The 21,763-nt window shown below is 47.8% G+C and overlaps 1 protein-coding gene across 5 annotated transcripts in view; it reads left to right on the plus strand.

Moving 5' to 3' along the window:
• The first annotated feature begins 218 nt into the window (after positions 1–218).
• Positions 219–21,763, plus strand: part of atf6 (activating transcription factor 6) — a 462,472-nt gene continuing 440,927 nt past the window's right edge. For all 5 annotated transcript variants that reach the window (XR_011357594.1, XM_069937692.1, XM_069937693.1 and 2 more), the window contains exon 1: positions 219–426. Coding sequence is in view for 4 of the 5 variants with exons in the window: in XM_069937692.1 (XP_069793793.1) it covers positions 234–426 (193 nt within the window). In the remaining variant the exon portion in view is untranslated. The remainder of the gene's footprint in view (positions 427–21,763) is intronic.

Genomic DNA, 21,763 nt, shown 5'->3' on the forward strand with positions numbered 1-21,763 from the left:
TGATGGAGGGAGTGAGTGGTTGACGGGGTGTGGAGGTGAGCAGAATGCAGGTGTGAGGGGATGAGGGTAGTGGAGAGTCTTGGAGTGGGGGAATGATGAGGTGAGGGAAGGATGGGGTGAGGAGCTGTTGAGGTTAGGGTGGAGGGTTGAGGACGGAGTGGGGTTCGGGGTGGAAGCTGGAGCTGAGGCCGGGTGTGGGACAACACTTAGCGAGGACCCGGTTGCGCGCTTTCATGCTACTGCAGTTTGACCCAGCAGCGCCGCCGTACAGAGGTAACCCGGACGTACTGGTGACGACGGTGAAGTCTGATGCTCGGAGTCCCAGCGCAAGGAGAGGAACCTCGAACGGAATGAACAGCCGAGGGATGGCGGCCGAGCTAAGTGATCGTGTGGACCCAACAGGCTACGAGGTTGGCTGGGACTGGGGTGAGTAGCAGCCCCTGTCGGTGCCCGGGTGGGGAGGGGGACAGCCCCTGTCGGTGCCCGGAGGGGGAGGGGGGCAGCCCCTGTCGGTGCCCGGAGGGGGAGGGGGGCAGCCCCTGTCGGTGCCCGGAGGGGGAGGGGGGCAGCCCCTGTCGGTGCCCGGAGGGGGAGGGGGGCAGCCCCTGTCGGTGCCCGGAGGGGGAGAGGGGCAGCCCCTGTCGGTGCCCGGAGGGGGAGAGGGGCAGCCCCTGTCGGTGCCCGGAGGGGGAGGGGGGCAGCCCCTGTCGGTGTCCGGAGGGGGAGGGGGGAAGCCCCTGTCGGTGCCCGGAGGGGGAGGGGGGCAGCCCCTGTCGGTGCCCGGAGGGGGAGGGGGGCAGCCCCTGTCGGTGCCCGGAGGGGGAGGGGGGCAGCCCCTGTCGGTGCCCGGAGGGGGCAGCCCCTGTCGGTGCCCGGAGGGGGCAGCCCCTGTCGGTGCCCGGAGGGGGCAGCCCCTGTCGGTGCCCGGGTGGGGTGGGGGGCAGCCCCTGTCGGTGCCCGGGTGGGGTGGGGGGCAGCACCTGTCGGTGCCCGGGTGGGGTGGGGGGCAGCCCCTGTCGGTGCCCGGGGGGGAGAGGGGCAGCCCCTGTCGGTGCCCGGAGGGGGAGGGGGGCAGCCCCTGTCGGTGCCCGGAGGGGGAGGGGGGCAGCCCCTGTCGGTGCCCGGAGGGAGAGGGGAGCAGGCCCTGTCGGTGCCCGGAGGGGGAGGGGGCAGCCCCTGTCGGTGCCCGGAGGGGGAGGGGAGCAGCCCCTGTCGGTGCCCGGAAGGGGAGGGGGGCAGCCCCTGTCGGTGCCCGGAGGGGGAGGGGGGCAGCCCCTGTCGGTGCCCGGAGGGGGAGGGGGGCAGCCCCTGTCGGTGCCCGGAGGGGGAGGGGGGCAGCCCCTGTCGGTGCCCGGAGGGGGAGGGGGGCAGCCCCTGTCGGTGCCCGGAGGGGGAGGGGGGCAGCCCCTGTCGGTGCCCGGAGGGGGAGGGGGGCAGCCCCTGTCGGTGCCCGGAGTGGGAGGGGGGCAGCCCCTGTCGGTGCCCGGAGGGGGAGGGGGGCAGCCCCTGTCGGTGCCGGGGGGCAGCCCCTGTCGGTGCCGGGGGGCAGCCCCTGTCGGTGCCGGGGGGCAGCCCCTGTCGGAGCCGGGGGGCAGCCCCTGTCGGTGCCGGGGGGCAGCCCCTGTCGGTGCCGGGGGGCAGCCCCTGTCGGTGCCGGGGGGCAGCCCCTGTCGGTGCCGGGGGGCAGCCCCTGTCGGTGCCGGGGGGCAGCCCCTGTCGGTGCCGGGGGGCAGCCCCTGTCGGTGCCGGGGGGCAGCCCCTGTCGGTGCCGGGGGGCAGCCCCTGTCGGTGCCGGGGGGCAGCCCCTGTCGGTGCCGGGGGGCAGCCCCTGTCGGTGCCGGGGGGCAGCCCCTGTCGGTGCCGGGGGGCAGCCCCTGTCGGTGCCGGGGGGCAGCCCCTGTCGGTGCCGGGGGGCATCCCCTGTCGGTGCCGGGGGGCAGCCCCTGTCGGTGCCCGGAGGGGGAGGGGGGCAGCCCCTGTCGGTGCCCGGAGGGGGAGGGGGGCAGCCCCTGTCGGTGCCCGGAGGGGGAGGGGGGCAGCCCCTGTCGGTGCCCGGAGGGGGAGGGGGGCAGCCCCTGTCGGTGCCCGGAGGGGGAGGGGGGCAGCCCCTGTCGGTGCCCGGAGGGGGAGGGGGGCAGCCCCTGTCGGTGCCCGGAGGGGGAGGGGGGCAGCCCCTGTCGGTGCCCGGAGGGGGTGGGGGGCAGCCCCTGTCGTTGCCCGGAGAGGGAGGGGGGCAGCCCCTGTCGGTGCCCGGAGGGGGAGGGGGGCAGCCCCTGTCGGTGCCCGGAGGGGGGCAGCCCCTGTCGGTGCCCGGGGGGGAGGGGGCAGCCCCTGTCGGTGCCCGGAGGGGGAGGGGGGCAGCCCCTGTCGGTGCCCGGAGGGGTAGGGGGGCAGCCCCTGTCGGTGCCCGGAGGGGGAGGGGGGCAGCCCCTGTCGGTGCCCGGGTGGGGAGGGGGGCAGCCCCTGTCGGTGCCCGGGTGGGGAGGGGGGCAGCCCCTGTCGGTGCCCGGGTGGGGAGGGGGGCAGCCCCTGTCGGTGCCCGGGTGGGGAGGGGGGCAGCCCCTGTCGGTGCCCGGGGGGGGAGGGGGGCAGCCCCTGTCGGTGCCCGGGGGGGGGAGGGGGGCAGCCCCTGTCGGTGCCCGGGGGGGGAGGGGGGCAGCCCCTGTCGGTGCCCGGGGGGGGAGGGGGGCAGCCCCTGTCGGTGCCCGGGGGGGGAGGGGGGCAGCCCCTGTCGGTGCCCGGGGGGGAGGGGGGCAGCCCCTGTCGGTGCCCGGGGGGGAGGGGGGCAGCCCCTGTCGGTGCCCGGGGGGGGAGGGGGGCAGCCCCTGTCGGTGCCCGGGGGGGAGGGGGGCAGCCCCTGTCGGTGCCCGGGGGGGGGAGGGGGCAGCCCCTGTCCGTGCCCGGGGGGGGGGAGGGGGGCAGCCCCTGTCCGTGCCCGGGGGGGAGGGGGGCAGCCCCTGTCCGTGCCCGGGTGGGGAGGGGGGCAGCCGATGTCCGTGCCCGGGGGGGAGGGGGGCAGCCGATGTCCGTGCCCGGGGGGGAGGGGGGCAGCCCCTGTCCGTGCCCGGGGGGGAGGGGGGCAGCCCCTGTCCGTGCCCGGGGGGGAGGGGGGCAGCCCCTGTCCGTGCCCGGGGGGGAGGGGGGCAGCCCCTGTCTGTGCCCGGGGGAGTGGGGAGGGTCAAAGAGGGAGGGCCCACAGGTACAGATGGATGGAGCCAGGTAATGATGAATACTGCAGTTCACCACAATCATCATCAGAATTTAAGCTCTCAAATGCAAGGAGTTTCTGTTAGCTGAATCCTGTCTGAATCTTGCCATCACTGGAGGAGAGACCATGTTTCTTCAGTTTGCGACAGCTTTGGTCCTACAATCAAAGTTGGGCACAACTGGCATCTCGGTATCCCAACACTGGGAGAGGTCATTAAGTTCAAGCAGTGGACATTTCCTCCATTTTGCCAATACTGCCTCTTTCTGTCAATATCAATGCCGGAATATTCAGATTGAGTACAGCTTTTGTTAGATTGTTTGAAAATATAATGGGAGGGGAGGGAGGGAGGGAGGGAGGGGAGGAGGGAAGGGGGTGGGGGGAGAAAACGACACTGTATATATTTAAGAAGGAAAATGTATGTATCTTGATCTATATGGTTTATAGTGTGAAAAATAAAAAATTAAAAAAAGATTGTGTGAAAGTATAGTAGCATCATGGTAAACGATGGCAACCATTATTCAGATTTCATGTCTGCATGCCCACATGTATGGTGCACTGAGTCTGTGTAATGAAGTTGCACCATTTGCACATGGATTGTCTGTAAAAGTTCATGATGTTCATTTGTGATCCCATTAAATGGTGATGCCATTTGATTGAGTGGCATACTCCTGGCGCTTGTTTGTACAAGTTTGCAAAATAAACTTGTCATAGGAAATGAGCATTCACATGGTCCTGATAAAGTTTCAGACAAGAATGAACAGGCCATGTTGTCAGAATGACAGTGCCATAATTGAGCTGCAAGTGGGAAGGGCATCTGAGGTGAGAATATTCATTTGAGGAACTTTATGGAGTTGTTTTAACTTTGGCCTTGAGAATTTTATTCTTGGTTTTGCCTCTTGGTAATGCCTATTCACGCAAGAAGTGTGAATTTGAACCAAGTCAAACTGTTAAGGTGGAGCAGAAGCATGGGAAGTGTAAATTTTGTAAATGCAGTGCATTATTGCTCATGTTACCTCAGGTAGTTCCCCTCACCCAATGTGCCACAGCTTGTTCAAAGTGCAAATTGGCCTGGAAAGTTTACTGTGGGCGCTGCCTGGAAGTTGGTGTTCAAGGTGTTTTACAGGAATCTGTTCTGGGACCCCTGTTCTTTGTGATTTTTAAAAAAAAAAATGACTTTGATGAAGAAATGGAGGGGTGGGTCAGTCAGTTTGCAGATGACATAAAGGTTGGAGGAGTTGTGGATAATGTTGTCGTCAGTTATAAGAGGATGTAGACAGGATGCACAGTTGGGTGGAAAAGTGGCAGATGGGTTCAATCTGGATGTGTGAACTGATGCATTTTGGAAGGTTGAATCTGAAGGAGTACAAAATCAATGGCAAGATTCTTCAGAGTTTGGGAGAACAAAGGGATCGGGATCCAGGTCCACAGATCCTTTAAGGTTCCCATGCAAGTTGAGAGGATGGTGAAGAAGGAGTATGGTGTGCTGGTCTTCGTTAGTTGAGGGATTGAGTTCAAGAGCTGTGAGTAATGTTGCAGCAATGTCATCTGAGTTTGGGCTCCAAATTGCCAAGAATAAATCCATTACTCTCAAATTGTAACTTTGGATCTGCTCAATTACTTTGCATTTCAATAGTCAGACATCAGTAAGTTTCGGAAGTGTTAAAGCAATTCTAAAAAAATAATGTTATAGTCAGTGGCAAAGCAATTATACTTCCCATTGATGTCGATGTCCATGTAAATATAATTTCCTGAAAGTGGTGTCACAGGTAGACAGGGTTGTGAAGAAAGTTTTGGCTTCTTGGCCTACATTAATCAAAGTATTGAGTCCAGGAGTTGGGATGTTATGGTGAGGTTGTGCAAAATACTGGTGAGGCTAAATTTAGAGTATTGTGTGTAGTTCTGTATGGTAAGCCCACATGGAGTATTGCGTTCATTTCTGGTTACCTCATTATAAGAATGTAGAGGAGATAAGCCAGGATGTTGCCTGGTTTGGAGAAAATGTCATATGAAGCAAGGTTGACAGAGCTTGTGCTTTTCTCTTTGGAGCACGAGAAGTGTCTTCATAGATGTATTTAAGATGATGAAGGGCTTAGAGAGAGTGGACAGACAGCATCTTTTTGCTGTGACGACAATTGCAAATATCCGAGGTCATCTGTTTTGGTGAGTGGAGGAAAGTTTCAGGGAGATGACAGAGGTACGTTTATTACTTAGAGTGATGGATACTTGGAATGCATGGATGTGGTTGGTGGTGGAGGCTGGTACAATGGAGACATTTAAAATACTTTTTGATAGGCACATAGATGTTTAGAAAAAGAGTTATCTGTGTGAGATAGGGAAGGGTTAGGTTGTTGTAGAGTATGTCTCCATTGGTCAGCACAACATGGTGGGTTGAAGGGCCTGTACTGTGCTATAAGGCTGTTTTTGAACTTGCAGTCTGATGTATTTTGACATCTGTCACATTATAAATGTTTGCGACAGTATTATCACAATATTTCATTTCTATCATGCAGTATCCTCATTTTTGGTACTGAGCTCCTGACAGTTCGTATAAGGACCTTGCTCTTCATATGGGTCGAAACATCATGGCTCAAGTTTGGATATTTTGCTTTCTTAATCTGAGCCTCTCAGTATCCCTTTTCTACCAGAGCAACAGTTGTCTGCCATTGATGCCTTTACACTGCCAGCAATCGGGTCCAGGGTTAGAATCCCGTGCTGTCTGTAAGGAGTTTGTACGTTCTCCCTGTGCCTGTGTGAGTTTCCCCCAGGGACTCTGGTTTCCTCCCACTGTTTGAAACGTTCTGGGGGTGTAGGTTAATTGCGTATAAATTTGGAAGCACGGACTCGTGGGCTGAAATGGCCGTGCAATATGACGAAATTAAAAAAAATTAAATTTGAAACGGTCTTGTGGTGGCTTCATTGTTTCTTGTTTCATGACAACCAGGTGGTGACTTCCCAATTCATTCAGCCCCTAAGACCTTGAGTCTCAGTGACATGAGTTGAGTTCTCAATACATTCCTGTCGCTTGGTCAAGAAAGAACATTTTTTTGGGTTACTCTCCCTGATCTCATTCCAGCTTGGTTCTGACGTATTGTAAAGCTGACTTTTGTCAAACTTTAATTGCCACTGACAGCTTCTCAGAACAATTGCTGAATCAGAATCATGTGAACTGATTCTGGAGCTTCACTCTTTTGATTAGAGACAGGAATCAAAATGTTGAGCATGGTGGGAATAATGTTTTGAGTTGCTTCTATAGTGGATCAGTACATAGAGATATGACATTGTGGCCATTCATGAATCTTGGTTGTTGGATGGGCAGGACTGGCAGCTTAATGTTCTGGAGTTCCATTGTTTCAGAGGTGATAAAGGGAGAAGGATGAAAGGGGAAGGGTAGCATCTTTAAATAGGGGAAATGTCTCAGCAGTGCTTAGTCAAACAGATGAGGGGGCTCATCTCCTGAGGCCTTATAGGGAGAACTAAGGAATGGGAAAAAGGTGACATGAATGGGATTCTATTATGGGCCACCCAATAGTCAGCAGGAATTGTATGAGCAAATTTGTAGAGAGACAGCAGTCAGTTGTAGGAACATCAGGTTGTCATGACAGGTAATTTTAACTTTATGCATGTTGACTGGAACTTTCACACTAAAAGGGCTGGTTTGATTTAGGTTTGTAAAATGTGTTCAGAAAAGTTTCCTTAATCAATATACAGAGATGCCAACTGGATTGAAAGGTGTCAGAAGTTTGTGCAAGAGAGCACTTTTGATCCAGTGATCATAATGCCATTAGTTTCAAGATAATTATGGAGAAGAATCCTCACGTTGATATTATAAATTGGAGAAAGGCCAATTGGACTGGTATCAGAAAAGATGTGGCAAGTGTGGATTGGGACAGATTGTTTTCTGGCAAAGAGGTGCTTGTAAATGGAAGGCCTTCAAAGGTAAAATCTTGAGTATAGAGTTTGAATCTTCCTGTCAGAATTCAAGACAAAACAATCAGATAGAAGGGAACCTTGGTTTTCGAGAGATATTGAGGCCCCATCTTTGAAGAATGAGGTACATGGCAGGTGAAAGTAGCATGTAATAAATTAGGTACTTGAAGAATATAAGAAATACAACAAAAAAAACAAAGAAATCAGGAGGGTGAAAAGAACATAAAGTTATTCTGGTAGCCAAGTTGAAGGAAAATTCAAAGTCTTCAAGCCTTGCAAAACCATGTAGCTCTTCACTATCCAATAGTCTTCTGTTGTGCTTGCCCACAGTAGCTTTTCTCTCGACAATACTTTGTTCATGTCTGTTGAATCAATTCCAGTTTATAATCAAAGAAAATGCTGAGAAAAGCAACATTTCAGGCAACATCTTGAGAAAAAGCAACAGTGAATGCTGGAGATCTGAAACCCTTTCTCGGAAATGAGAAAGAGAGAAACAAATTGGGTAGAAGGGAAGGTGGGGAGGACAATAGATGCAACAAAAAAAAACTTTGATAGATCAAATAATGTGACAGTTAAAGGGGCAGATAAGCTCAATAGAACATAGAAATCTACAGCACAATGCAAATTCTTTGGCCCACAGAGTTCTGTTACAAGATCAAACCAGCAAGCACAAAGAAGGCATATCACACAGGGGTAAAGATGAACCATTAATTTATTAACAAAATTTCACCTTCAAACTTGAATTCAAAATCACCCCTTTTATAACAATGCCCACTGGTTAATATACAAATTTCTATAACAGTGTAAAACTGATAAATTCCCCAGCCTAAATATAACATATATAATCAAAGTCTAAGTTATATTTCCAACAAGCCCACAGAAAAATACTTAGACACAAAACACATAAGACTCACAAAACTTCGATTGCAATCAAAGTAAAGATCGTTAACAAAATTCAGTTTGTTTGGTAAACTGAAGCCAAAAGATCTTTTAGAGAGAGAGAGAGAGAGCACAAAATTCGAAGTGGTCTTCTTATGTTGCTTGCAGAGAGAGGAACAATGGCTTGGTTCATATCCTTCTGGCTGCCTTCGGATTCTTCAATTAAAAAAAATGCCCAGCATTCCAAACTGCCTCTTAGACAATGACTCATGCTTGGGTTTCCTTTCATTCTGCAATCACACCCAGTCGTGGTTTGTCTTCCAAGTCCAGAAATTTCTGGATCATCTTTTGCACATGCTCAGTCTGTCTTTCACTCTCTCTCATTCTCAGCAGTCCACCTTCACCTTGGCTCTCGAAGGCAAACTGTCACTTTTTAACATAAAACCACACAACACATAGGTTAATACACAACACACAACTCTGTAACAGTTGTGCCCACATGATTAACCAACTGCCTAGAACTTCCCGACTGTATAACCCTCCATTTTTCGCTGTTCCATGTACCTAATCTCTTAAAAGATCCTATTGTAGCTTCCACCATTGCCAGCATCACATTCCATGCACGTGTGGAAAAACTTACCTCTTACATCCCCCTTGTACTTACTCTCAAGCACTGAAAACTTTGTCCCCTAGTATTTGCCATTTAAGCCTGGGGAAAAAAGCCTCTGTCTATCTACAGGATCCAGGCCTCTCTCCATCTTTTACAACTTTATCAGGTCATCTCTCATTCTTCATCACTCCAAGGAGAAAACACCAAATTCATTCAATCTATTCTCGTAAGGCAAGCTCTCCAGTCCAGGCAACATCCTTGTAAACCTCCTCAATGGCATCCACGTGTCCTGTTGTTATGAACTATGCATAACGGGCAGCAGTAGACAATGAAACAGATAGTGTTTAAAACCACAAATTTTATTTCTTTCTCTTAAACTATCCTTAGCAGTAAATCTCGCCCCAGCTCTGTGTGTGTGTGTGTGTTTTATATACATTATAGTCCAGGCCAAAATCTACTAAGTTCCTTCAAAGTTCAATCTTTTAAATTGAGTGTTGAAGTGTAGGCCTTTGAAATTTGATGCCCAGAATTAATGATTAATTGATGGGAAGACTGGAATTGTTGCTGCTGCAGATTCATGAATTCTTTTTGCATTGCATTTGAAGAAATGTCCATCCACACGAGCTGTGGTCATAACACTCCTGGTTCTTTCATGGGCAAGACTCTAATTGGCAGCTTCCATGAGGCTTCTAAGACCCTGGGACCGGACTCTCCAAGTGACCTTCACTCTTATTCACAATCAAAATGAAGCACTTTGCTTCCCAAAAGACCCTCCAGGCACAGGTCAATCCACCGAAAAGGCCCAATCATTCAGGCTTTGCTCTGAATTCCACAAAAATGGCTGGCGACAAGAACTGGTTCAAAAAGCTGTGTTCTTCAGCAGTCAGAATGGTTCTCCCTTTGCAAAATCACAATGTCTTTGCAAATCCATTCAGTGATAATCCCATTTTACTAAATTGAGAGCTTGTAATTCTGTAATGAGGTGACTGGAACTGAATATAATATTCCAAATGGAGTCCAACCAAGGTTTTGTATTGGTTGTAACATTACCTCATGAACCTTGAACTCGATCCGATGATTAATGAAGCCCAACAAATGATCTACCTTTGCAGCAGCTTTGAGTGACCTGTGGACACAGACCTTAAGATCTCTCAGTTTGTCCACTCTGCTCAAAGTCCTCTCATTAACATTGTATTCTGCCTTCAAATTTGACTTTCTGAAATGAACCACTTCTCAGCCCAGCTCTGCATCCAATCAATGTAATCTCTGGCAACTCTCCAGACTATCCATACAGAATTCACTTTCGTGTCATCTGCAAATTTATCAGCCCACCCTTCCACTTCCTCATCTAAGTCATTTCTAAAAATCACAAAGAGGAGGTGTCCCAGAACAGATTCTTGTGAACACCACTGGTCACTGACCTCCATGCAGTATATAAATCATCTATGACCTTTTCTGGGCAAGCCAGTTCTGTATCCACAAAGCGATTGATTCCAGTGGATTCCATGTCTCCTGACTTTCTGAATGAGGCTTGCATAGGGAACCTTGTTAAATGCCTTCCTGAAATCCATCTCCACTATATCCACCACTCTACCTTCATTAATATTCTTTGTTACATTCTCAAAGAATTCATTCAGGCTTGTGAGACACAACATTATCCTAATGAAGCCATAAGTAAAATACAAAAAGCTGCAGATGCCGTGGTTGAAGTGAAAACACACTGCTGGAGAAACTCAGCTGGTCAAACAGTGTACTTTATATAGCAAAGATAAAGATACATAACCAATGTTTTGGGCTGGAGCCCTTCATCAAGATACTTGTGGCTCATCTACCAGAGCAGATTGCCTGTGAAGTGGAGGATGTTTCAGTTTGATTCGGATGACAATCTCCCATTCAACATCCTTAAGGCTGCTATTCTGCAGTGTACTCAGCTGTCTTGGGAGGCTTGTATTGCCGAGTTGCCAGCTGATGACAGCCAGCGTGATAGGCAACTGTCACAGGTGCTGAGAAGATGGTGCAGGTTGGCTGAGATGTCTCTTGAAGAGGATTTTTGGAAGCAGAAATTCCTCCAATGTTTACCTTGGTCGTGTTCAAGGTGAGTGTCTTTTGAATGCCCACCTTTGATGATCATGCCAACCTCGTATGTCCTTGACCTCCATGATGAAAATAGATGCAACTGCAACTAGTGCAACTGCATCACTGCCTGGTTTGGAAGCTGCACCACCTCGGACTGCAAGAGGATAGTGAAGTCAGCAGAAAAGATCATTGGGAGCTCTTTTCCTACCATGAAGGACATCTACAACACTTGATACAGGTGAAAGGCAATAATCATTGCGAAGGACTCCACACACCACTCTTGTAAACTGTTCTCCCTTCTACCATCTGGACGGAGGTACTGTAGCACTCTGGTCCTTGCATCTAGATTGGGCAACAGTTTTTTCCCCCAAGTCATCAGACTCCTGAATTCACAGAACATACATGGATAGAGTACTGTGGACTTTTACTGTATACATCTTAATATTTTAATATTTCACTGTTTAACTTCTATTCTAACTTATATTTATGTAAATATGCTCCATGGTCCTGGAGAAACGCTATCCAGTCTTTACCATGCGAGCATGGTATGAACAATATATAAAGGTAACTTAACTTGAGAAGCAATGGCTACTCCCCCTATGCAGAAGGAGCAAACAGAGCTGAAACTACTGCTTACTACACCTTGAGAACCACCTGCACCTTATCAACTGTAGTGAAATGAGTTGGAGCAGCAAATGGCAGTCCTGACTATGCAAGTCCAGGCTTTGAGCGCCCAATGGAATTCTGCCCTTTGGCCTGGTTAAAATCATTGTGGTCGAGGCGATGAATGACATATTTGATGGAAGCACTGGAAATTTGGCACTGCCACCTGGTCCTGATAGCCACCTTGCGATTTGTACAAATGGCAGCCGGGAAACGATCTAGCCTGGCAGCAGAGGCAACTGCTGCCCATGGGCACATCGGCTGCCATCTCTTCCTTCAAGACAGTCTCTCGGGAGTTCAGTTTCTAGTTTAATTTGGTGCAGAAATTTCTGTGGTTGCTCCACAGACACAGACACCCTAATATGTTATGTGTTCTTTCAGCTGTGAATGATTCTCATATTCAAACATATGGCCAGAGGTCACTCACTCTGGTTTTCAGTTTCAACAAACCTTTTAGGTGGATTTTCATGGCGCAAATGTGGTAAATTCTATTTTGGGAGCGGATTTTCTGTCACATTTTTCATTGTTAGTGGATTTTAAAAATCGCCATATCGTGTACTGCAGCTCTTGTATGCAAGTGAGCAACATTTGTCATCCCTCCAACCTAGCTCATGCCCTTTCTGAGTATTGCTCCAGCATTTCCCTCACCTAGTGTCCCCATCATATCGCCATACAAACATCGAACATCCAGTAACCCACCACTGGGGGCTATCCAGTTGCAATGCGGGCTTGTAGATGACCCTCAGAATGTCTTAAAATTGCAAAAGTGTATTCGACCACATGCAAGAGCTAGGCATAGTCCAGAGATCTGACACTTGCTGGGTGTCACTGTTGCATATGGTTCCAAACATTCTCCTGGGGATTGGCAACCTTGTGGGGATTATCCTGCCCTGAGCAATTCCACTGTGCCTGATTGAACAACAATCCGAATTTACAAGACTCTTCAATGAACCTCCATGGCAAACGTGTTTGCAAAAATAGTTCTAGTACATGCTTCCTATCAGATTCCAGTAGAGCTTTCTGATGTTGCCAAGACAGCAGTAATTACCCCTTTTGGCACATTTGAGTTTCTGCAAATGCCATTCAGACTGTGGGATGCAGCTCAGACATTCCAGTGGTTTATGGACCACGTACTCTCCGGCCTCTATTTTGACCACCGCCAGTGGGCTGATAACGCCTCAAACCGTGCATCTTGGCGCCTCACAGTTTGGCGGGCAGCAGCCTCCTTTGAAGAAGACCGCAGAGCCCACCTCACTGACAAAAGGCAAAGGAGGAAAAACCCAACACCCAACCCCAACCAACCAATTTTCCCTTGCAACCGCTGCAATCGTGTCTGCCTGTCCCGCATCGGACTGGTCAGCCACAAACGAGCCTGCAGCTGACGTGGACTTTTTACCCCCTCCATAAATCTTCGTCCGCGAAGCCAAGCCAAAGATAACGACGATATTCTTGTAGCAAGCGTGGATGAAGAGGAGTACAAGTGCCAGCTAATATCACCGTTCCAGAGGCTTGATGAAATTAGCATTGTGATCAATCTGAGTAAATGCATTTTTGATGCTGCTCATCTTGTATTTTGTGAACACAGAGGTATGTAGCATGGTGTCTCACCCAATGAAACAAAAGTGCAAGAAATTGGAGATTTTCCGACAACGTTATCTTTGGCCAGTTATGACGTTTATTCTGGGATGATGAATTTCTAATGCTGTTTCTTGCCGAATGCTGTAGCATCTCGATTGCTTCTTTCTGTCCAACTAAAAGGATTCGACAGATCGGTTTCTAAAACACCATTGAATTTGGGAGATAATGCCATTCATGCTTACAACTATGTGAAGTCTGCGCTTGTGAATGCCACGATGCTTGTTCACCAAAAGCCTTGCGATTTCTTACCACAGATATCTCCATCAGTGCCATGGGAGCAGTGGGAGCCAAGCTGTTACTGGCTTTGGCAAAGTATGTTTGCTTGAGAAATCCTAGCCATCTATCAAGCAGTGGAACATTTCTAGTTTTTGTTGGAAAGTCTCCCTTTCACCATTTATAGAGACCACCAGCCTCTTATGCATGCCATGAAAACAACCACAAAATGAGAAATTTGGCACTTGGACTTCATCTTATAATTTTCCTTGGACTTCCAACACATCCAAGGGAAGGTGAATGTCATGGCCAATGCCATCCCCAGGCACGACATTGACGCCTTACATACAACTACGGCCATGGGTTTCACTGCCATGGCTCGTGAACAGCACACCGATTCCCAATCACATTCAATATTACCGGATCAGCACCAATCTCCATCGATAAGATGTGAGCCTGGATGAATCAGGACTGTGATTTTTCCACAGGAAGACCTAGGCCTTTTGTCCTTACACATTAACAGATAAGTATATTCCTCTGAATGGCAGAAGTGGGCCTACCAAGTCCAAGTGCCCTTGATAGAAAAGGGAATCCAGAAATGAGATGGGAGATTTTTGAAGCTCTTCATAATCTGTCTCATCCTGTAGAAGAGCATTAATCAAACTGATTACAGAATGCTTTACCTGGGCTCGGGTTAAATGGGATGTTGGATTATGGGCAAGTACCTGCTTGCTGTGTTAACGCTTAAAGTCTCAAGACATATGAAATCAAAGCTGGTAGATTTTATAGTTCTGGATTCCCTTTTCTATCAAGGGCACTTGGACTTGGTAGGCCCGCTTCTGCCATTCAGAGGAATATACTTATCTGTTCATGTGTGAGGACCAGGCTACCAGGTGGCACTGACATTTCTGCAGAGATGATCGCAAGGGCTTTTGTGGATCATTGGGTTCCATTTTTCAGTGTTCCGGGCACTATTATGATTGGACCGAGGGTCTCAGTTCGAAGTCCGTGTTGTTCTGATCTCTCACTAATCTTTTGGGCACTACCTGTATTCGGACTACAGCCAATGGTCTCATTGAGCATTTCCCTTGCCAATTGAAAGCGACATTGACAGCAGGTGGTGATTCATCTATGTGGAGCGAATGTTTGCCCATGGTTCTCTTTTGTGTGCGTACTGCTATAAAGGCAGATCTTGGATGTTCAGCAGCAGAAGTGGTACATGGCACCAAGCTGACTTTGCCCAATGAGTTTGTGAATCAGAGTCCAGGGACCAGACTCTATGATCCGGTGAGTTATGTCAATCGTCTTCAGGAAAACATGAGATTGCTCAGACCTACTCCAATGTGACATGCATCACCTGTAGTGCATGTATTGGATGATTTGCAGCACTGTATGCATGTGTTCCTTTGGTGTGATGATGTTCGCAAACCACTTCAGCTTATTTACGACAGGCCTTTTGAAGTCTTACAAAACCACCCGAAGACTCTTGTGATCACAGAAATGGGAAAGCTGACATGGTCTTCATAGGCCTATATTGTCGGTCTATGTTTTGCATTGGTGCCAGAGTCGGAGGAACAGTTGCACCCCTGCTAGTCGGAGCATACATCGGCTTCCTTGCATTATCGTACGAGGTCGGGTTGGTCGGACTGTCAGCCCTCCAGACTTCTACATAGCAGGACAGATCCAATCAGTCGCTTCCTTGGATGGCTTGAGGGTTGGGGTGGGGGAAGGGAGGGTGCTGTCATGTCCACATACTTAACTGTGTTGGGAGTGGTGCTGGTTGCCACTTGCGATGTATTCAAGGCATTGTACAGGAGTAGTACTGAAGGAGATTTTGTGGAGGAGATGTTTTTATCAATCCTCACAAATTGATGTCTGGAGGTGTGGAATTCTGTGTTCAATTACAGAGTGGGGCATGGAAGCCCAAGTCTTGGAGTTTGTTGATCAGTTTTGAAAAGATGTAGGTGTTAAATGCCGAACTGTAGTTGATTAAGAGCATCCTGATGTTTGTGTCTTTGCTGTTCAAGTGTTCCAGAGTTTTTTGTAGAGCCAGTGAGGTGACCTGTTGCTGTGGTAGGCAAATTGGAACAGATCCATGTTGCTGTTCAGACAAGTGCTGATACGCATCATTATCAGCCTCTCAAAACACTTTATCGCTGTGGAAGTGAGTGCCACTAGTCGGTAAAAAATTTAAGCAGGTTTCCACACTCTTCTGGGACACCAGTGCAATTGAGGCCTGTTTGAAACTGATGAGTGCCATGCCTTGCCAAAGTGAGATTTTGAAGATATGGGGCAGCAAGGTTAGTGCAACACTGTTATAATGCCAGTGATTGGGGCCGGGATTCGAATTCCGCACTGTAAGTCAGGAGTTTGTACATTCTCCCTGTGTTTGGATGGATTTTCCCCAGGGCTTCGGTTTCCTCCCACTCATCAAAACGTACTGGAGGTTGTACGTTAATTGGGTGAAATTGGGTGGCACAGGCTGAAAGGGTCTGTTACTGTACTGTATGTCTAAATTTAAAATAAAAAAAAAAGTAACTTTCAGTTGGGATGTTGATCAGCACAGGTTTTCTGCACTTGGCTATGTTCTCTGTCTGAACCGGATGCTTTCCTTGGATTCACTCTCCTGAAGGCAGCCCACTTGTCATCCGAGGTTACTGACAGTAGAGGATCATTAGGGGATATTGGGGTGCACAGTGACTCTTCCTTGTTCTCATGGTCAAATCAGGCATAGAAAGCATTGACTTCATCTGGGAGGGAAGCTTTACCGTCTCCTACTGCACCAGTTTTGGTTTTGTTGCAGGTTATGCCACATCTGTGGGGTACTTTCTTGTTTTGTAATGGATTTATGTTAGCCTTTAATGTTAAACTGCAGTGGCACACTTCATCAAACCAGCTTGGGAGGTTCTGAGTGACATCAAGATGTCACAATGCGATAATGTCATTTGGATGAGTAGGGTTTAAAAAAAGCTGCATATGACTGAGTAATGACTTTTACTGAACTTCGACTCGACTACGCCTGATCATCTTCTCATTCTTCATTTTGCACTGTGACACAGTTTCTACATTGGTAACCCTGATGGGCCCAAATGGATTTTGGACCCAACATGGACAGCAGAGCAGTTCTTGCCTGTCTTTTGGACCACTCAACCTGAAGTTTGGTTCGGCCAGGCTGAGGCGCAGTTCCACATTCGCAAGGTAGAAGTGGATGGCACCAAGTACTGTCATGTGATGTGTCCTCAACCAGGACACAGCAGGTCGAGTAGTGGATTTCCTTCAGGAGCCACCAGCTGTTGGCAAGCATGAAGCCTGAAAAGCCCTCCTTTTTGGGATTTATGGTCTCTCCATATCACTGGCCTTGGGGATCGCGGCTCTTTGGAGTTAATGAACAACATGTAGGCACTGGCAGATGGCCATAGGCCTTTCTTGCTCTTTGAGCAGTTTTTTAGAGCATATGCCAGAAGACATCTGCCTCATGTTGGCTGACGTTGATAAAACCCTCGAACAGTGGCCACCCATGTAAAAGCAATATAATTTTAACAATTAAAGCAGCAATATTTACAGCAATGAACTTGCAATAATTCAGTAAACAGATTATAAACATGAAAAAAAATAGCCTCATGGCATGAGGAACATCTCTTATCAACATTGTTTTATTAGCATGCAGCGTTTTTTGTTTTTTTTCGTCTGCTTCACTAAAATTTTGTATGTCACCATGTCTGTAGTGAGGTATTCACAGTAATATTTATCATTCCCTCCTTGCCAATGTGGGTGTAATTGTTCAAATCTTTTGGCTTGGCTTCGCGGACGAAGATTTATGGAGGGGGTAAAAAGTCCACGTCAGCTGCAGGCTCGTTTGTGGCTGACCAGTCCGATGCGGGACAGGCAGACACGATTGCAGCGGTTGCAAGGGAAAATTGGTTGGTTGGGGTTGGGTGTTGGGTTTTTCCTCCTTTGCCTTTTGTCAGTGAGGTGGGCTCTGCGGTCTTCTTCAAAGGAGGCTGCTGCCCGCCAAACTGTGAGGCACCAAGATGCACGGTTTGAGGCGTTATCAGCCCACTGGCGGTGGTCAATGTGGCAGGCACCAAGAGATTTCTTTAGGCAGTCCTTGTACCTTTTCTTTGGTGCACCTCTGTCACGGTGGCCAGTGGAGAGCTCGCCATATAATACGATCTTGGGAAGGCGATGGTCCTCCATTCTGGAGACGTGACCCATCCAGCGCAGCTGGATCTTCAGCAGCGTGGACTCGATGTTCACATAAGCAAGTAACAAAGATATCAGGTAGAATACACATGTTTGGCCAGCAGCGTAATTTATAACTGAGTATTGGGATGTGGGGGCATGAACCCTCTATTCCCATGGTTTGGTCTGAGTGGCAGAGGCATCTGTGTGTAAAAAAAAAAAACCCAGCTTTTAATTTTCTCATTGATCCCCGTTGTCCAGAAACTTGCTGTCTGCCTGCTCACCTGGGTATCTGTCTCTGTTAGTGAATTGCTGCATTTCAATTTCAATGGAAATTTTAGACATTCTCCGCTAGTTTTCAATTTAACCAATTATTGATTTTCCTTTAGTTTGCAGAAACACTTGGTGAATTTATGATTGAGATTAACGTCCTCATCTTAAAGAAAATTGGAGTGTTTTTACCAAAAACAAGGGTGGTTTGAAAGTGAATATTCTGAGTTTAAAAAGGTAGCAGTAAAAATGTACACTGCAGTAAGCATTTTGAAGTGCTGTTTTCTAAACAAATATTGTGTCATGTATGGCTAAACATAAGAGTCATATTGTGTGATGTAATACTTCTTAACATCCTTATTTGGGGTATAATTTGCCTCCAAGGTATTTCCTGCAAGGCTTTTGAACCATCAAATGCTACCGCATGCAGTTAGATCTGAAATGAAAAAAAATATTTAATTTGTCCGCAATGATGGCCAGTCGAAAGATGGGATGTTGTTCTGATTTGCAGGGGACCTTTTTCAGTTTCTGAAAATCACTTAAAATGAGAGAATTTAAGACACAAATTTGTTATTTTCTCCATGCTGCTTCACTCACTTCCCCTTAAAATCATTCATGGAATAATACTGCCCAGGAACAGTCTAACTTCACATGTCTGTGCCAGTCCCAAGGTGCAAATCAAACTAAAGTTGTTGGTTAAACATCCGCCCATCTCTTCATATGCCTTTGGCTACCTGGAAGCCGCTTAAATGTTGTTATTGTATCTGTTTCCACCTCTTTTACCCTGAGCCTGGCAATTCATCTCAACTTCTTCATAATTTAACTCTTTATCAAGAAAATGGTTTTATTGAATTTCTTACTCAATTTTATTTGTGATCATTTTATGCTTTCTATTTGCCATTCTGACTTTATTTATTGACCATGGACAAGTACCTTCTTAGTTAATCTCCTGAGATAGAACCCCCATCTAGCATGACTGAACTTCAAGCAGTAAGTTTGCAGACTGTTAAGTAATTAGCCAGGATCCTTGGCTCTTATTCAAGATGGGGTCCATTTGAAAAAGAATTCTAGTGGTTAATCTTCTGAAAGAAATAAATGGCTCTTATGTAAATAAAAAAAAGATCAATAATGGTGCTTCCCTGCTAACATGAATGTATGAAAAATGTGCACTGATAAATGACTTCTTTTTAATGCCTAAATTTTCTCCATGTATTTTAAGAACTACAGAACTTTATATATTTTAACCCTGTTGTGATCTGCTCCTGTTCGTTTTTATAAATCATTTGCGTCGATATTTTCTCACGCTATAAATTATGCACTTTTTTCTCAAGTTCATTTATATTTTAATAGTATCTACCAGGTTTTTAATCTGAAATGATAATTTGTGGTCTTTTAAGTATTCCTTTTAATGCCATGTCTTTTACAGGGCTTCTGGTCTGACATTTGGGAGCCTCCACTTAGCACCTTCTAGCTTGATATGCTGGAGAAAAGTTCAATGTGTGTATTTTTGGACGAGCTTTTACTGTTTCTGCTGTTGCCCCAAACCCTACATCATCCCCTCTTTTTCTTCTAATATGTCATTTTGTTTTCTCGTTACTTTATTAATCATTAAGTGCTTTTGTTTATTTTCCTTATCCCTCTTCTGTTTATCATGCCAGTCGCACTCTGACTGCAATACCTGCCATGTCTTATGTTGTCCTTCTACTTGCATTAACCCTCCAATTCTTACTCCTTTCCTCATCCTATTTTTTGTGAGCCTCCTCCTTCCATTCTTTAATTCTATTTTTCATTTCCTAGAGGCATCTTTTTGCCACAGTAGTTGTTCAGCGTTGTCAATTGTACCAGTATTCCACATCCCTCCTGCTGGCCATGTTTTATTTCCTAGTCTCTTAGTTAATACTGCTGACAGGATATGGTATTGTTTATCATGGTTAGGATTGATGTGCACATTGTTTGCCCTGGGTACCCATCCCAGCTTTTATTGATAGCCTGACCCATTTCCCAGCCTTGGTTCCGAATGATCCCAGACGGTATTTCATTGTGGCAAGGCATACTGTACTGACTAAATCGTCTGCCAACTGACCCTTTCACTTAGCAGGAAAAAGTATCTTAATTGAATGGGGTAAAACACCGTTTCCGAATAGGTTAAATAGACCAGGTTGGTTACGCAACCAGCTGCCCAAAATGATACTCAAGTGTCAGAAAGTAACCTTCCACTACCAGCCTCTGAGATATTTGTGTGGGCCAAACCTTCCCCAGTAGTTGTAAGGTATCTTTTTCATCTGTGTACTGACATTTGCAGTTGGCAGGACAAGATTATAGACTATCCCTGTAGTCAACCCTGTAGTCAATGGTCAGATATTGTAATTTAGGAACCTCTCCTGTTCAAGCAGTTCAAATAGGTTAAATAGACCAATTGCTCAAAAACGATACCTGAGTGTAGGTGATAGCCTTGCACAAATACTTACAAATCACAATCACAATTCTTCTTAACTCACCACTGTGTCTTGGGCTATGTGTGTGATTCTTTTTCTCTCGGCAGGGAACAAGATCAACCTCGTATTTGGGACCATGGTGTTACCCTGAGTCAGTGAAGGAGTTGGGCTCAAGGGTCCCGAAGGTGCATTGCTGCTCCATCCAATGTCCCAGTGTCCTTGTGGTCACTTACAACATGAGTGGTGACCTTCCCAGCGAGAGATTGCCGACTACGCCAATGTTAAAGTCGAACTTCTGTCAGGGTACAAAAAGATACAGTAATAAACCACAAAGTCCAAAACACAGTCACAACAGCGGGAATGAGGGGTACCAGTGGTGGGTAGACAGAGTCACCTCACTAGTACTGTTTGAACCTCATTCAAAGAACACAGTCACAGGGGACAATATTTAAGGCATTTTCCTGTATACAATTTGGATAACATTTCTTTGAAGGTATTGCTGCAGCTTGTGTTTTACATTTTGCTTATCCTCTTCTTAAAGACAGGGAAATTATTTGTTGTTGATCATTTAAACTAATGTATCAGTTATAATTAAGAGCATCCTTCTGGTACCTGTATACAAAAAAAATCAACAGAAGTCTGGAAGGGTTGCTCACAGTACACATTGGTATCTATTCTCTGCTTGCCTGATTTCTGGTTTCCAATTTGCACATGTAAATGGCTAGTTTCAAAGTAATCTTAAATTCTTGAAGTTGACAATGGTGGCCAACACTTCAAAGCAGAAACAATGCCATTCAGGGCGCTTATTGCAACCTTTAGATTGTGTCTAACAGATAGTAGTCAGTTAACACTATTGTGTTAAAGAGATCAGGTAGGCATTAGGATATGGCTCAGTAGAAGAGATGAGAATTGATTTCTGTCTGGAATGTCCTTGGTTACTCTAGCTGCTTTTAGGTGTTCCCAGGAAGATTATGCGCCGGCAGGCATGGCTAGCGGAGTTCAGCTGGCACATTTAGGAGGCCACAGAGTGGATGCCTTTCTGGCACTTAAAATTGCCAGCTGACTGATAGCCGTCTAGCAGCGAAAGCCGGCTACTTGGGACAGTGGTCTAGTCCCGCCCAAGCTGCCTTGACGTCATTTACAGCGCGTCAAGGCATGAGTGACGTACACCTCAGGCATGTCTTGACTTGCGCTGCCGGTCTCTCCCCTCACCCGCCTGACTCACGCTGCTGGTGCCTCCCCCTCGCTCGCCCGACTCGTGCTGCCTGTCTCTCCCCCTCGCCCACCCAACTTGTGCTGTCGGTCTCTCCTCCTTGCCTGCCCGACTCGCACTGCCAGTGCCTCCCCCAAACCAAGAGTTGATGGCTGACGATGTCACCGTGACATCAGGCTGCCCCCTGGCAGCCTGGCTGCTTTCACCTGCAGCAGAGGATACTCCAAGCAGGATATTATTACCTCCTGGAGAAGGGTTAGGTGAGTAGACCTCCTGGCCGGCTTCTCCCATTTCAGATGGCCACAATACAGCCGCACAGGAGTATCCATCACTAATATTCTACATTCCTTCCTTTTTATCATGGCTATGATAACAAAAAAGGTCTGTGGAGAAAACTTGTCAGCATTAAAACAGTAAATCTGCAAGGGTAGCTAGGTAGCTGATATGGA

Source organism: Narcine bancroftii, chromosome 5, assembly GCF_036971445.1.
Source record: "Narcine bancroftii isolate sNarBan1 chromosome 5, sNarBan1.hap1, whole genome shotgun sequence".
Classification (NCBI taxonomy): domain Eukaryota; kingdom Metazoa; phylum Chordata; class Chondrichthyes; order Torpediniformes; family Narcinidae; genus Narcine; species Narcine bancroftii.